Below are 16,287 nucleotides of genomic sequence, written 5' to 3'. Positions count from 1 at the left end.
GGGAAACCGTTCGCGCTGCTTGGCAATGAAAACGACACGGGCCAAGAACGGTAATAATCCCTCATTTTGTCGCCGCGGTGAACCGCGTCCATCCGTTCTCCGCCATTTTACGATCCATAAACTCACTCGTTATCGTTCGTGGACTTGCTTTTTTTCCCAACTCGACAGATTTTGCACCTGCTTGGGAAGACAATGCTCCCCAGTGCACGGTTTCCTTTCTTTCAGTTTTTTTTAACGATTTTTATCGATCACTGGATCCAGGTTAGAAGACTTTAGACTTTCGTGATTTCAAAAGAGCCATATATAAATTCTTAATCGGAAACTACTTTGTTCAACACCTTGGATTATCTAACGATCGTGTCCAGACGTCGAAACCACATAATCCTCGTATTACGCAATTCGCCTCGATCGTAATTACGCTTTCGCTGTTTCTTCTTTCTTTTTCTTTTTTCGTTTGGCTCACTCGCGAACTACTCCCAATTTGGCATGAGAATTTGTGTCAACGGAGAAATTGTTTTCCTGTGATCGTTGTGGCGTGGTTGTGTGCCTGTAGTTTTTGTCTGAAATAAGGATCTTAATGTGCATTTGTTTTTTTTTATGCTTTGCTGGGTTTTGCAGTTTAACGTGTTTATTGTGCAAACGTTTCTGAGATCTTGTTAACGTTTTTAGCGTACAGACGATTCATATGTTTGTAGATAAGGGACTATTAGGTTAAATTTAGTTTTTTCGGCTGTTGTCTACATTATAAAATGTTGCAACTGAATTTTAATAGCAAAGATGAAGAGATTAAAGTTATTCTTTTGTTATGGGCTCATTCATTTGATAGTTAATGGCAATTCATGTTTGGACTGAAACAGTGTTACTCATAGAATTGGTACTTTTAATATTATAATATTGTTTTAGTATTTAAATTTTTATAATGTGTGATATTATTATATTATTGTGATACGTTATAATGTTAAAAATTATGTAAGCGTTAAAAATATCAGAAGTATAATATTGTTTTTAGGACTTTGTCATCGATGCCCTTTAAATGCTTCTCATCAATATTCTCCGATCTTATCAAGCATTCCAAACCTCCCAAAAAATACTCCATTTTCCAAATACCACAAACTCTTAAAAAATACTCCAATTCCCAAATACTCCAAATTTTCAAGAAATGTTCCAATTCCTAAATATTCCAAACTCTGTAAAAAATACTACAATTACAGAATACTCCAAATTCTGCAAGAAATACTGCAATTCCAAAATATTAAAAAAAAAAGCACTACAACTCCCAAGTACTCCAAATTCTCTAAAAAACACTCTAGTTCCTAAATGCTACAAAAAAGTACTACGATTTCCAAATACTCCGAACTCTCCAAAAAAAACACTCCAATCCCAAGTCACCCGAATCCTCGAAAAAATCTTCCGAATCTCAGCGTCCGAAACATTCGAGATTCATCGCGGCAAGTGATTGCGTCTCGATAAGGAGATGTATGAAGTAAATTACTCGGCGGCCCGAAAAGGGAAGGTCGCTGTCACGATTCCTCGAAGGAGCTGGTTCCGGCGTGACGTTCCCAAAACCGCGATCTCCACGTGGAAATCAAGGGGGCCGCGGGTTAAACGACCGGTCCCCGTTTCGGTTCGGTTCTCCAGGTGGAGGAGATCCTCCTTCACCCCTCCCTCGTTCCTCAACTCGGTCGTGGCTGAACTGGCCGTCCGCCAGGCTTGTTTAGTGTTCCACACTCGCGCACAGTCATCGGACCTCCACCTCGAGCCGATCGCGAGTACAATGGCCATTGCATCGATAGTCGATGATAAATAGAATCTCTCTTGTACTTTCATTCTTTCGAGAAAGTTTTGAATAAGGAACTTCGTTGAATGAGTAGGGAAGGGTTTTTAAATAAGAGGAAGGAAAAGGGGATGGTTTGGATAAGATGGAGGAAAGGGTTGGGACTTTACTTCGAGGATGTTTGATGTTGTTGGTGGTGAGTCAGGGGGTGTGTATCTTGGAGCAAAGATCGAAACATCGTGGAACGCCTATGCACAAGGTGCACTTTACGCAGAAGGGGTACATACAGGTGAGGGTTGAGCGGTGGTGGTAACCCCTATTTGAAATGTTTTTACTTTATGCTGAATTTTGTTCGCTGTTGTGAGAGTGGATGTAAGTTGTAGGCAGTTCGAAAATATTTTTTTTTTAATGTTTGGAATGATATTTGTGTGTTTAAAACTGTATTTGTTTAGAAGAGAATGACTGTGTACTTCAGGGATTTTTAATTTAAGGTTATATTCGAAGTGGTATTTGGTTTACTTGAATTTACATTTATTTAGAATGTAATGAATTGTGTACTTAATAGATTGAGAATTTAAGATTTAAATTTTAGTTAGGTTTAAATAAATTAATAGAAGTACGTTATATATGAAGATTGATAAGTGTCAGAGACTACCCTTATTTGATCAGACTTTATTATGCAATTGTGAATTATTTTGTTTGTTGTGATTTGTAATTTAATAATCTGAAGTTCTTGGGATCTTTGAGATTATTGTACCTGAATTTTATGATTTGCAATAGCAACCACTCATTTTCTGTCATCAGCTATCATTATGAACTAATTATAATATTTCTTTATAAAAATATCCTCAAAAAATAAACAGTCTCCAGAGACCCATAAAAAGTAATATTATCTGTTCTCTCTTAAACATTTTCATTTTAAATTAAACTAATTAAAGGGATATAATATACGAGGCAGCAAAAACTACTCTCACTAAAAAGAAATTTATTCTCCACTTTTTCTCATTACAATTACATCAAAAACATTACCATTTATTCTACAATTCATAAGCTCTATAAAACGTTCATTTCTTTCAAATTTCATAAACAAAAACATCTTTTTTATAAACTTCTTTACGTACCTCAATACTAGTTTAAAAATATACTACCAAAAAACAGTCACTAACCTACTAAATGGTCCAATAAATCCTGTATCAGACGAACAGCAAATTCTCTTAAGAGTAAAAGAAGGACAAGAACATCCATAAACATGACTAACTCTCTAGATATATTTTCTTCACGGTCGTAAAGCATCGTCGAAAAATTTCTTCTCCCGAGAAATGCAAATTTGCAATCAGGACCGTGTCCGTTACGAAATCCCCTGCTGTCCGAAGAAAGCTTAGAAAGCGATCGTTCGCACGCGAAGCCCCTGATCTAGTTTCTTACGGTTACGTCGCTGCGTTCTCTACGTCGTTGATGGAAATATAGGTGGGCTCGGTTGGCAATGAATGTACCCGCCGTTAGTTTCGCACTCTCGAACTACCTGTCGCTTAATTTATGGGCCATTTGTCACGAACATAACGTAATACTATTTCCTTTTTTTTTGTGGATATTTATTTTATGCTTGTAACTCAATTTAAGAGTGATCCACTGAGTAATATACATTGAAATCATTTTTACATCCCCTTTTTGTGTGAATATTTACTTTACGCTCGTAACTCGATTTAAGAATAATTAATTGAGCAATGCTAATTGAAATGAGTTTTAAATTCCTTTTCTACGTGGATATTTATTTCATGTGTATGTTATTTGAATATTAAAAAGTAATCAATTGTGTAATATTCATTGATATAATTGTTGACTTCCCTTTTTTGTGGATATTTATTGTATACCTGTAATTCGATTATTATGCAGTAATTCATTGATTTTTTAATGAACCTCAGTTGCAAATTCGTTACAAATTCTTAATAAACCTCAACAATCTCAAATTCATTACGAACTCTTAATGACCCTCAATATTCTAAAATCTGTTACAAATTCTTAATGAACTCCAACATCCTTAAATTCATTACAAATTCTTAATAAATCTCAACATTCTCAAATCAATTACAAATTCTTAATGAATCTCAAGATTCTTAGATCCACTACAAATTCTTAACAACCTCCAACATTTTCAAATTCATTACAATTTCCCAGCTACACTCAACATTCCCAAATCAGATACAAATTCTTAATGAACTCCAACATTCTTAAATCCATTACAAATCCTTAATAACCCCCAACATTCTCAAATTCACTGCAAATTCTAAATAACCTGCAACATTCTCAAACCCATTACAAATTCCTAGCTACATTCAATATTCTCAAACCTATTACAAATTCCTAGCTACACTCAACATGCTCAAACCTATTACAAATTCCTAGCTACACTCAACATTCTCAAGCTCATTACAAATTCCTAGTTACATTCAACGTTCCGAAATCAGCTACAAATTAAAACTTCGCTCCAAACTGCATTCGTAAACTTCTCGTTTCCCCAGTTTCCCCAAAAATGGAGTCACACTGCTTCCATAATCGAACGGCCCACATAACGCCACGTAGTTCGCTTCAAATTTGACCAGTTGCGACAGAGTTCCCCGTTTAAGTCCAACGGAGTAAACTAAAAGTATGGTTTCCAGTTCCTCAGATGGGAGCTGCCGGTCCCGGAGCTAACTGAGTTTACGTTCTGTCTATGGATCAAGTCGGATGACCTAGCGCACCCTCATTCCGTCTTCTCCTACTCGAGTGAGTAAAATCCGAGGATGGAAGGAGACAAAAAAAAAGAGAGGGGAAACGAATCGGATCCGATTTTCCGCGCAACGGAAAACTCCGAGAGAAGCAATCTCGTTGGAATTTCATTCGCCTACTTTTCGAACTGGTTCCGATAGAACTATGAAACTTTTTTATCGGACAGTTCCTTTTTTTCTCTTCCTTTTGCTTTTGTCGTTGGAACATTTGTTTCATAGTGTGAAACGCTTTTATCAGTTGAGCTTTGTGCGGTTGTGTATGATGCACCGTTGCTTGGTATTGACAGTGCAATTTGGAAAATATGAGCTATAAGAGGGAGGTTTTTTAAAACGCATATCTTTGAAAACAGTAATTGTACAGTTCGGTGATTGTTATTATTGGTTATGGGATAATGATACAGTTGTGCACGCGTCGAGTTTTATAATAGAAATTCCGAGTTTTATGCTTCTTTTGTGTAATAAAGGTCTTTTTATAATAAAGCTAATAACATGCTTGTATAATACGGTTATTATAAATTTAATAATGCTTCCTTTATAGTAAAAATGCCTATTTTTATATTATACGTAATGTGAATGTTGTATTTGGTAATAGCGAGTTTGAAATTTGTGTGATTGTTAATCAGTGATGCCAAGCAAGATATACTTTCCATTTTAATTAAGGAACTTATTGAGATATCAATGGTAGTGTTTGAATTTCTATTACTTTCCCGCACTTTCTATTTGAAAAGAATGATACTAAAATAGTTCCTGATTGTTTTTATGAATTATTTATTAATATATTAATGGGTCTATTACTAGATATTCGGATTTTGATAACTAACTTTATATAAGTAGAAAATTAAATCTAATTTTTCCTACTTTCTAATTATCTTAATTTCCCTAATTATTCAAATTTTTCTTACTTTCTAATTATCTTAATCTCCCTGACTTTTAATTTACCCAATTTTTCTTGGTACTGTGAACTGTATCGATCTTTAAACTGTCCGTTTCCAATTCCGACAGAGGATGAACGCGACCGTTTGGTCAGAGCTTGGATCTCGTCCCACGGGCGCAGTGTTCACCTAGAGATCGGGGGAATAGAGGTGTTCGTGGCGCCGACCGACATTCACGAGAACCGCTGGTACCACCTGTGCCAGAGCTGGGAGAATCAGGCCGGTCGTTACGCTCTGTGGGTGAACGGGCAGCTCTGGGTTCAAGGCCGCTCGGAAGAGGTTCGTACGAGCGAAGAAGATCACCGGAGATCGCTATCGGTTCAGGAAATTGCACCGTGTGCACTTGAATTGCTTCTTATGCACTCCATCATTCTGTCACCTGTGAATCTCGAGCTACATTGTCTTTCGACAATTATTCTGCATATCCTTATCTTCGCTTTTTAAATGTATATTTAATTTTCTTTTTATTTATTATGCATTTCATCTATTTCCTCAATTTGTATCGTTTATTAACTTACTTGCATCATTAACGTAGGTATTGTAATATCTTTTTTAAAGTAGATTGTTAATAAACAGTCAATCAATATTATTATATTATCATTAGATTATTATCATTATTTTTTATTTCACTTTATGATTATGATCTCTACGCTCTGGAATTATTTAGATACAATAAAAAGTGGAAAATTTGATAATTAAAGACTTTCTATTATGCCATGTGATGCAAACGGGTTGATTCTTTATTAATTTTATTACCTTGCATTGTTTCATATGAAGATTACAGGATTAATATTGTTTTTACTGACTAAGGTTTTATCTTTTGATAGAGTAATAGTTTTTACTCTTTGATCAGAGGTGAACCGTTTTTGTATAGACTTCTGAAAGTTGTTAATTTGTGAACGGTCCGACTTGCTGCTGGAAACGATTTGTTCATATTATTGACCCCCTTCGAGGATTTATTGAAGAGTAGCTGTTATATAAGAAATTAGGGAGCGAAAGTTACATAAGAAAAGTTGTAAACAGTCTGTTTACGACAATCAGTGTAAAGAATTGTGAAACTGTAATTGATAACTATAAACTCGCCAGTTATGTGGAAGACTAATTATTACAACCTATTATAAACAGTTATAATCACTTATTTATAACTTTCTATTAATATATAAATTAAAGTTCCTAATGATCGTTTAACCAAACCAGCAATTACCAGAAAATTAAATGAAATTGGTAACCCTGAAAAAACTAGGCTACATTCAAAATTAATACAAGTTATTATTAAGATTAGCATAAATATTAATTACAAACGAATTCAATTAAAAATCAACACAAACCTCGATTAAAGCATCATTAACACGTTGAATGCTGCGCGATTTCATAAAGCAAAATACATTTAAATCATTTGATTGAATTGCATTATTATTATTGCATGTTCATTTAGCTGTCACCGCATTAGGCAGTATTATTTATAACATAGAAATCTTTTCAAATAATCATAGTTTAATCGAATGAACTACAGTAATCCGATTCGGTTTGGGGTCACCGGTTACTTCAATCGCATTCGACGTTTTAAAAATCGCAGAAATCAATAAAAATATTATTAAAATTATTCTCAATCATTTTCAGACTGTAGGTCACGTGATACCTAGCAAAGGAGACATTGTGCTAGCCCAAGAGTACACAGACTTTGATAAAGGCTTAGAAGAGGGTATCGAAGGAACAGTCTTAGGATTCAATCTGGTGCTAGCATCAGCTTTCGATCCTCTAAGCCATGATTCAAAGAACACGTTGCCTCCAGTGTCGAGTCATCCTATAACCCCAATGTTCACTAAAATTTCACCGAAGCCAGTGCCCCGAAGCATCATCTTTGGAGAAAGAATTCTGCCACTCCAGCCTCATCGACCAGGCCGCTCGACACAGGCCCTAAATTCGAGGTTTCAGTCGAAAATAATTGTTCCCTGGCACGAAGACGAACTGCAAGAAGTGCCTGCGCTGAAGCACGAGCCATTAGGCTTGCAATTAGTTAAATTGTCCTACGTTCGATGCGAAATTGGCAGAGGGAGTCCCTTCATTGGTGGCAAACTGATGCTCATATCTTGGACCAGGACACCTGTTCGAGTGTTTGGTGGAGCGACTGTCAAAAATGCCAATAGCAAGTGTGGGGACTTCTGAAGGATTCGTTAGAGGAGTGCCACTGTGTATGCTCGTTACTCGGGACCATGGACGAATATCTTGAGAGGTCTGATATTATTTATAATATAGAAACTAATTTGTTAAGTTTCTTGAGAAAATAACTTGGTATGATACAGCAGGGTTAAGATGTTCGTTCATCTGTCGAGATGTTCGTTACTTCGAGCTGCAGGCGAGCATTTAGAGAGGTGTGATACTTTTCATGATATAAGCATCGATTTTCTAATATTTGAAGTGAATTACGAAGATGTGGCAGTTAAGGGAAAGAATAAGATACTTTTTCAATATTTGGTGAGATTTATGGAGATGTGACAGTTGGAGGAGAATATAAGGTACTTTTAAATATAGCAGAATTTATTATTTATTATCTCAACGAGTACCTTCGAAACGTGAAAACTCGATGTTTGTGTTGTGAACAGTACCGTATCCCTGAAAATGTTTATCGTGTTACTACTGGTAACACAGAAATTGTGTTTTCAAGTTTTGAGCTAGTGTGATTTGAAGACATAGTAGCAGCGCCTCTCAAGATACTCGCTTCCAAACTCAACCAACGAGCATTTAGAGAGGTCTAGTAGTTTATACAGTACAGAAATCCCTTCAACAAAAATTTGAGTACTTCAAACCAACGTGTAAATATCTCCATTATTTATAATTTCATGAAGAAACCCTCGAGGTTCGAAAGCAAAGTTATATTAACTAACATTTGATTGGTCGATTGTTAAACGTGTAAAACCTTTAACGTCAAAACTATCGAGCAGTCAAAATAGACTATTTAATTTTCTTGTAGAGCCTCTAAAAGTGCAGCTATTGAGATTTCGAATAATTTACAACTCAATTTGCGCATTACTCAATTAGTTTCAATTTTGCATTAGCTTTTCAATAATTCTAAAAAAAGAAATTAACAACTGGTCATATTGATTTATCTGGCAGTTCCAGTGTTAACAATAAATTCTCAGCAGAGATTCTTACACATTCGCAGTTACCTAATGAATCGCAGTATAAAGGGTGAACAAAAAAAAATCGATCGTGCAAGTGAGAGAAAGAGTCTGTTCCTCAAGATTGAAAATGGTGGGGCAGCTTAAGTGTCGAAGCCTGACGCGGAAAACACTCGTGGCGACACAATGCCACGCGTTACGTGCAGGAGACGTGTTCGTGTTGGTTTCGCAACGATTTCTCACGAGCCTGCATCCGCAAATCCATCTAGGGCGAGTTTCTTTCAACGGGACAACCGTCATCGGAACGATTTCGCTGGCAGCGTTAAGCAAATGTCATTCAAAATAGTAAGAAATAAATTCAACCCGACTGTTATTCGCGAATAACGAATAATTAATTTATTCGTCATTCACAGATAATAAGTTGATTGAATTTTTTCAGAATTTTCTAATCTTTATTTTGCACAACTTCTACACAACGCTGCATATATTGTATTATTCCATAAATAACGTCGTTTCTTTAAATTAACCTTTCCATAATGCATCGATGTGGAATACTGAAATGAAACAGCTTTATTCTGTAATTTACGAGTAATTTCTCTTTAAGCAAGTTTCCAAAAATATCGTTGTTATCTAATCAGAAAATATAGAATATTTCATATTATGAATGATTATTCATAATATGAATATATCATGATATGAATAATATCAATAATTCATATAATAAATATTTTATATTATGAAAATATAAAATATAGAATATTACGTTTATTTTTCAGTCGTTGACGTACACATTATCATTGTGTGTCACCTTTCCCCATTTTTTGATCCACGTTTCAATGCAACTTTCAACATGACATTAAAAAATAACAAAGTGATATAGAAAACGACATTGTTTATGGGGTGACCTACTAATAACGTGAGAAACGTAAATGACATTGGCGTTGATTTGGCACGCTATTAACCGAATATTTGAACGCGATAAAAAATGATGAATGGTAGATAACGAATAAGAGAATAACGGTTAATTCATTGTTCGTTATTGTTATGCAAATAAAGTTTTATTCGAATAATGGCCAACATTGTTCGTCGGGACACGCAACGGGATTACGGAGGCCATTTTTCTCGGGTGGGAATTGCGAAACTCGACGGCCATTTTGCGGTCGCCGTGGGTCTCCCGCGCGACGATTGTTCGCGTTTTAACACGTTCACTTCCACTTTTTTTCCTTCCGTTGCAACCGTTTGCTCAGGTGTGCGTGTGTGTTTTTGCTGAGAGCAGTATCTGTGTACAGTCATCCGGAAAAGAGCGTCTGAGGTAGAGAAAAATAATTTATTCAGATTAAGAAGAGTCTATAATTAAAATTAACCCCTTGCCTTGTAACATTAAGTCAGAAATTTGTAACGAAATTTTCACATTGTGTTTAGTAAATATTAATTTGATTCGTTTTCAACTGTCCACAGGAAATTCTATTTTGTTAAAACTTTATTTCTTATATATGTTGGAACTCCTATCCGTTTAGGTAATTATCGTAAGGCAAGAGGTTAACAGTGGTAATTAAACGTTAATAGCAAGTAACTAATATTAAATTATTTGTTGAATAACGTGTCTTCCAAGTTGAGGGATCTTTTAGGTTCTGTTATTGAATGTTACTGTACATAGTGTATTCAAATTTATCTATTTATGTAAACTAATATATGTTATTGAAATGTTTTTGAGATGCAAATTGTACATTTGATGTATTTTTAAAATAAAAAGTAAAATCTGAGTGAGTATGGATCTTTACTTTTAGAACACCCTGTAGATTCCTTGATATCCTATTTTCATTAGAATTTTAATGAATTAATATAATCAAAATATTTTAATTATTGTGCAACTCCGAGGGGAAAGCTACTTAATTACTGGACTGAATTTCATGAATTTATAATGCACCATTATTAAAACCTTCAAAATATGATAATACAGAAATAATATTCAAATTTAATCTAGTCTAATTTTACTTTTAATTCACTAAACTCATTCACGAAGAAAATTCCATGATCTTTAATGTTGGCTTTTCCAAAATCTCTAGCAAAATGTACATTTGCATAAAAGCCCACGATTCACTAATTACAAAATCCTCCAATCACACGAATGCTCCCATTAAAATCAAATTACAACGCAATCTAATCGCAGCCACCGATCCAAAGATCAACGATCATTTCACGGATCAGTGTGGTCGATTGCCATCGAACGCCTAGAAGACCCAAAAACCCACATAGCAAATCCCTTTTAATTACAGCTAATCACTTTTAATCACCAATTAACCGCCAACCGAGCAATAAGCCAGCAACGAGCGAGCAATAACCAAGTGCCTGATACCACAGAACAGTGGTTCTTAACCTTTTATACCCACGACCTAAATAAAGGTAAACAATTCGGTTTCGCAAACCAAGAAAAATTTCATAAAATACCATTGTTAATCAAAATGAACAATAACTACAACTATTAATTACAATAAATATCTAATTTCCTAAGAAAAACCTCCAATACGTAAAGGAAACAATAAATACATACGAAATATTTTATGTCCTTATAATTACGATTTATAAAATATTAACAAAGCCCTTCTAAAAATTGTAGTACATTTTTCTCATTTCCATTCTATATACATTATAGTATTCAATTGAAACTATTCATTTTTTAAATCATTTCGAATATTTAACACTCTCAAGATATCAAAATGACAACACTGAAATCAGTCACTTTGACTTGTAGCTGTAGGTCCAGTGTTAAAAACGACGAACGACCCAATTTTAAGTTGCGATCCGTAGGTTAAGAACCGCTGTCATAGGACTAACGATCATTGCATCGATCGCAATTCAAGCTAGGACCTGAGAAACTCGATCGTTGCCACGGTAGATCACGTAAGCGTCCTAAATTGCGGCCGAAACGTGATCATTTGCGACACGATCATTCCGCGATTTTTATTCCGTCAGCTTTCTCGATTCGGTTCTTTAGATCCCGGATTGATCGATAGCCGTCGGCGATCGAGGCACTGCCCGCGGTGCGCCGTTTTAACCCCGAAAAGGCAACTTCCTTTCTTGATCCTAAATGCGCACACTGCGCTCGCGCGATCAATACCCTCGCGTCTAGCCGCGGGTACTCGGCCCACCATAATTATTGTGCAATCTATTCACTGTCCATTATGTAAAATGGCCGCGGCGCTACGGATGGCTTCCGGTATTCTGGAATCCAGGCGCTTAATCGATCTCCGAGAGCTGTTGAATGTTTTGCCAGTACCTGAGACACGACGTAGTTTAAACAGTCTAAATGAGGTGAGTGCTGTTCACCTGACGAGTTTGTTAGTTTACACAAATATTGTTATTAGATTTAGGGAGATTTCATGGGGCTTTCAGTGAAGTACTAAATTGAACAGATTGATGTGCGTAAGAATTTTTCGGTCTGGGTGAAAGGAAGGTTAAGGTGTTCACCTGACGAGTTTGTTAGTTAATAGAAAAATTGTTACTGCTTTTATAGAGATTCCACGCGACTTTTACTGTAGGACTAAAGTGAACAAATTGGTATACGTAAACATTTCCGACAAAAATAACTTTATTACGTGAGTAATCAATGAAAGAGAATTCTAAATTCTGCCATGTTGGATAGTTCAATATATACACTTTTGTGTCTCTTTCACCGAATATCACTAAACACTTCATTACAAATAAATAAATATTAATCCAAAAATTACGATCACAAAATTTCCCCAAACTAAAGATCCACCTAAAAACCTGTAAACCGTATATGTATGTGAAAGGTTTAAGTACGTCAGCCATTTTGTATCTCGAAAAGGCGGGAAAATGGGCCGGGAACAACGTCCGACGATTCGGTGAAAGTGAAAGTGACGTGGGTGTCCAGTGAAACCGAAATTCGCTGGCGTTGCAGCGAGGCCGACCTTTATAGACCTCTTAGATCGTAGATAAATGGTGGCAGTCGGCGTGTGCCCTAGAACGAAACCGGCTACGGAACCGAATTTCAGGGTCTGGGTTGGTCGAATCGTATCCGGGAGTCACGAGACGCCAGGGGGAAACACGCGAAGCGTAATCATACGTTGAGAAATATTCCCGGAGCGAGGTGAAAGTTTCGGTTAAGCGTCCTGCTGGTCGAATCACCGGTCCGGTGGACCGGACCGAACAACGGATGTTGGGTTGCGCAATAACGCATCTGTTACATGCGTACCCGGCAGGCATTGTAACAAGACCGACATGTCGCGTCGCCGTCGGCTTGTCGTTGGCATACCTCTTTTTCTGGCTCTGAGAGGACTACTTGGCTAGTCCATTTACTGAAAGTGAAAACTTGGAACACTGTCTTTCCGTGATGAGAGATTAGCTCCGGGTACTGGGTGGCGCGATGAAAGTGTGGAAATGTACGAGTTGTTGGAAAGAAAGGAAAAATTGGAAAAATTAATTTTGTCGAAGAAACTGGTATGTAGTTAACTGGTTACTCAAATTTTGGAAATTTCAGTTTGATTTGTGTAGTGTGATGTAATGAAGGTGTGGAGGTGTATGGAATGTGGAATTTTACTAAGGAAACAGGTATTCTTTCAATTATTGCATCGTCTATCTATTTTGAAATGTAGATTTAATTGGTACAGTGTGATACAATGAAAATATGGAAATATACAGGGTGTTAAAAACAAAAATTCACTGTGCAATAAAAATATTTAACAAACGTGCGTGTTAAAAGACACGCGTTAATCAAATTTGATCAAACAGCTGACTGAACGGCTACCAAAACGTCCTTTACAAAACACGCTACGACACAAGTAACAAAAATGTCAGGTCGTCACAGAGATCTAGTCACTCCCAAGTTAAACCACCCAACAAACAAATCTCCAAACATCAGACCTCACAAAAACGAAGATACCCAAACATCAATTCTAATTGAAATCAACATCGCACAATCCCACAAGAAAATACCTTCACACAACAAGTCCTCAACAACCGCACGAAAACCCCTATAAAAGAAAACTCATACAAAGACCCTTATCGACACCGAAGAAACGAAAATCCCATGGTATCCAACAATTTCCACGTCGGCCGCGAAGGCGGGAAACCGTGTCGATGCGAACACGCACCTCTATCATCGCGAAAGCGACAAAGTGTTCGTAAGTGGAACGGATGAGACGAGGGGTTACGAATGAAAGACATTAATTCCGCGGAGGAATAACATTTTTGCGGCGTTCAATTAAACCGTCGAACCGACTTTCATTTTCCAGGGTGAGTCTTCCTTTCGCCGGTGGCCCGTCTTTCCGTCCTTCCTTCCGGTAGAAGGCTCTCCGGAGAAAGGAGACGTCTAGAGATCGCGCGACGAACAGCGAAACGAAGAGAGAAAGGCATGCATGCGTGAGCCCATCCCCCCACCGCCCCCTCGGCGTCTCGTCGAAGAAGTTAGTCGATTTTTTCTCTTCGGTGGACTCCGAGTTATTTCCGAACCGGGTTTCCCCCCTACCCGGCGCGTATCCGTTTACCGGCGGGTACTTTCTTCTCTCTCGCGAATGTCGCCGGTGACTTCCGGTACCGATCGCTCGTGGGACTTCGCGACACGACGTTTGCGTTCGTCGCTGGTCGTGATTCATCGGCGACTGAATCCGCGTGCGGGGAATTTAAATTAATTACGGAGTGAACGGTGGAAGCTGGGTTTTTGCGAAAATTGAAAGGGATTGGCGGAAGATGGAAGCGCTGGTGAATTCTTTGAACGGGGAGTCTGTTGCCCGTTGCTCCTGTTGCAGGAGAATATGTTATGGAGTCGAACTCTTATTCATTATTGCAGTGGTTAGCTTGTGTTTGTAGTATTTTTATTGTCGTATTGTTTATGTTCAATTTGTGCTATTTATGTTATTTTATTATTTGTGGTAACTGTATATTATTTCTATTATTATAACGTTATGTTATTATATTTATTATGATAATTTTTTAATAATAATAATACGTGTTATAATTATTGTTATTATTATTGTTGTTATTATTATTATTTACTTTACATTATTCATATTAACTAGAAGAATGTTTCCATAGTTAAAATTTGGATTATAAGATTCTCTCCTATTTTTTCCTCTTAACAACGCGATGAAAATCCGAAATAAATTTGACATATTCAACTTTAGCTTCTTTTATCAACAATTCATAAAACACCACAGCAATAACAATAAACGTAGTTACACCCTTTTCTCATCTGCATATCCAACGCATGGTTATATAATCACGACTGCAAGTCCCCACGTTCGAGCTATCAAGATTTTCATTATTTACATTCAGTCTAGACGGAAAATGCACTGAAGCATTGATGCAGTCATCGTAAAATGGGAAAAAAAAGAAAGACTTATGACACTCTTTCTGTGCAACAGAATATTGGGCAATGGCAGCTGGCGCCGGACAAACATTTATTTATTTAAAATAGATGTTTCGATAATGACGTTTTTCAATTCATTACTATCTGAATGTATTCTATAAAGGTACGTAACGGAATTTAGCAATAAACATTGTCTCGCAGTAACGATGTCTATTATATTGCGGATTCTATGAAAGAGGAAAGTATTTATTCACGTACTTGCTTTCATGGCTAGGAATAAGAAAAAAATGCATGACGTGAAATAAATTTCAACCTCATCCGCTTACGAAATGCTTATAAAATCAATACAATATTTCCCTGGGAAGTGCAAATTCATTCAATTCGACGTATCTTTCATGATGAAAGGTCAATAGCCTGCAACACGTAAGAACATAATGTCCAACTAATCACCGTTGAAAGGATTGACGCGTAAAAATGGAATACACGCCTTTCATTTCCACCGAGGCAAGGAATTTTCTTTTGCAAAGCAAGATAATAAAGAGTTCGTAACTGTTGATCGCTCTTTGCAGACGAAGAAAAACTTCCTCTATAGAAAAATATATTATGGATTGCAGTCTTAAATATCAGAAAGGGGAACAAATATGCAATGATCTTCCGTTGTTTAAATGACCGAATTATGATTTCGCAAGTTTCAGTTGTAAATACGAAAACTTGAAGTGGATGAGTCAGCACTTATCCTCGAAGGGTTAAAGAAACAGACTGAAGAAAGATTGTCGACTTGTTGAAAAATGCTTTCAATAAATTATCTAGATCTCTTATTCGTGTAGACTTTGCCATCTGGATCAGTCAATCACATTTGTGATTCGACATAGCTTTAACAAGTAAAGATGTCAAAGAAATGCATATTTTAGAAATGTATGCAATCTAAAATGTATCCAGAAGTTAAATATTTTGCGATGATTTAATTCTACACAAACCATAAATCTCTAATTCATAATATCTTAACGCTGTTTTCACCTCCCAAAATTGTAATTTAAAATTATTTTCAATAGTTTCCCCTCAGTTAACTTTTTGACTTTTCTTATAACGATTGTTAACTGAATTTGGCGATATCTGTTTCTATTACTATACTATAGGATTATGTTAAATTATTTACTATACTCTATTAAATTATTTATTGGATTATAATGCATGATTTAATAGATTTCTTTAAATTACATCTTGGTAAAAATAGGTATATACAGAAGAATGTTAGGAATACTGTTAATGATCATTTCTGACCTTATACAAGCCATAAATAACTCGTGAATGTTAAAAGCAAGAAGATGAACAGGTACTATGTAGTTACTGAGCATGGCTGCCGACAAAA

At 36.4% G+C, this 16,287-nt stretch overlaps 2 protein-coding genes across 30 annotated transcripts in view; one reads left to right on the top strand and one right to left on the bottom strand.

The window, feature by feature from the left end:
• The window catches only part of LOC116425946 (uncharacterized), a 262,805-nt gene that overhangs the window by 39,005 nt on the left and 207,513 nt on the right, over positions 1-16,287 (bottom strand). The window lies entirely within an intron of this gene.
• LOC143176937 (neuronal pentraxin-1) lies at positions 1,732-8,887 on the top strand. 4 transcript variants are annotated; one of them, XR_013001500.1, is made up of 5 exons: positions 1,732-2,063; positions 4,432-4,537; positions 5,542-5,750; positions 7,092-7,704; positions 7,775-8,887. XR_013001500.1 is itself a non-coding variant. In XM_076374599.1 (4 exons), exons 1-4 carry the CDS (start codon positions 1,920-1,922, stop codon positions 7,635-7,637), a joined length of 1,005 nt encoding a protein of 334 aa, XP_076230714.1. In that variant the 5' UTR covers positions 1,732-1,919; the 3' UTR covers positions 7,638-8,887. The 4 variants fall into 4 exon arrangements, 2 of the variants coding, with proteins under 2 accessions (XP_076230714.1, XP_076230715.1); XR_013001499.1 differs by having other exon boundaries at positions 7,092-7,987; positions 8,635-8,887; XM_076374599.1 differs by having other exon boundaries at positions 7,092-8,887.

This window comes from Nomia melanderi, chromosome 2 (genome assembly GCF_051020985.1).
Source record: "Nomia melanderi isolate GNS246 chromosome 2, iyNomMela1, whole genome shotgun sequence".
NCBI lineage: Eukaryota > Metazoa > Arthropoda > Insecta > Hymenoptera > Halictidae > Nomia > Nomia melanderi.
This window is presented reverse-complemented; position numbering and strand designations above follow the sequence as displayed.

Excerpts from the sequence above, each read along its gene's own strand:
- LOC143176937 (XM_076374599.1), top strand. The coding sequence starts at position 1,920 with ATGGAGGAAAGGGTTGGGACTTTACTTCGAGGATGTTTGATGTTGTTG. Across the intron at positions 2,064-4,431 it reads CGCAGAAGGGGTACATACAG|TTCCTCAGATGGGAGCTGCC; the intron begins GTGAGGGTTGAG and ends TATGGTTTCCAG. Across the intron at positions 5,751-7,091 it reads TTCAAGGCCGCTCGGAAGAG|ACTGTAGGTCACGTGATACC; the intron begins GTTCGTACGAGC and ends AATCATTTTCAG.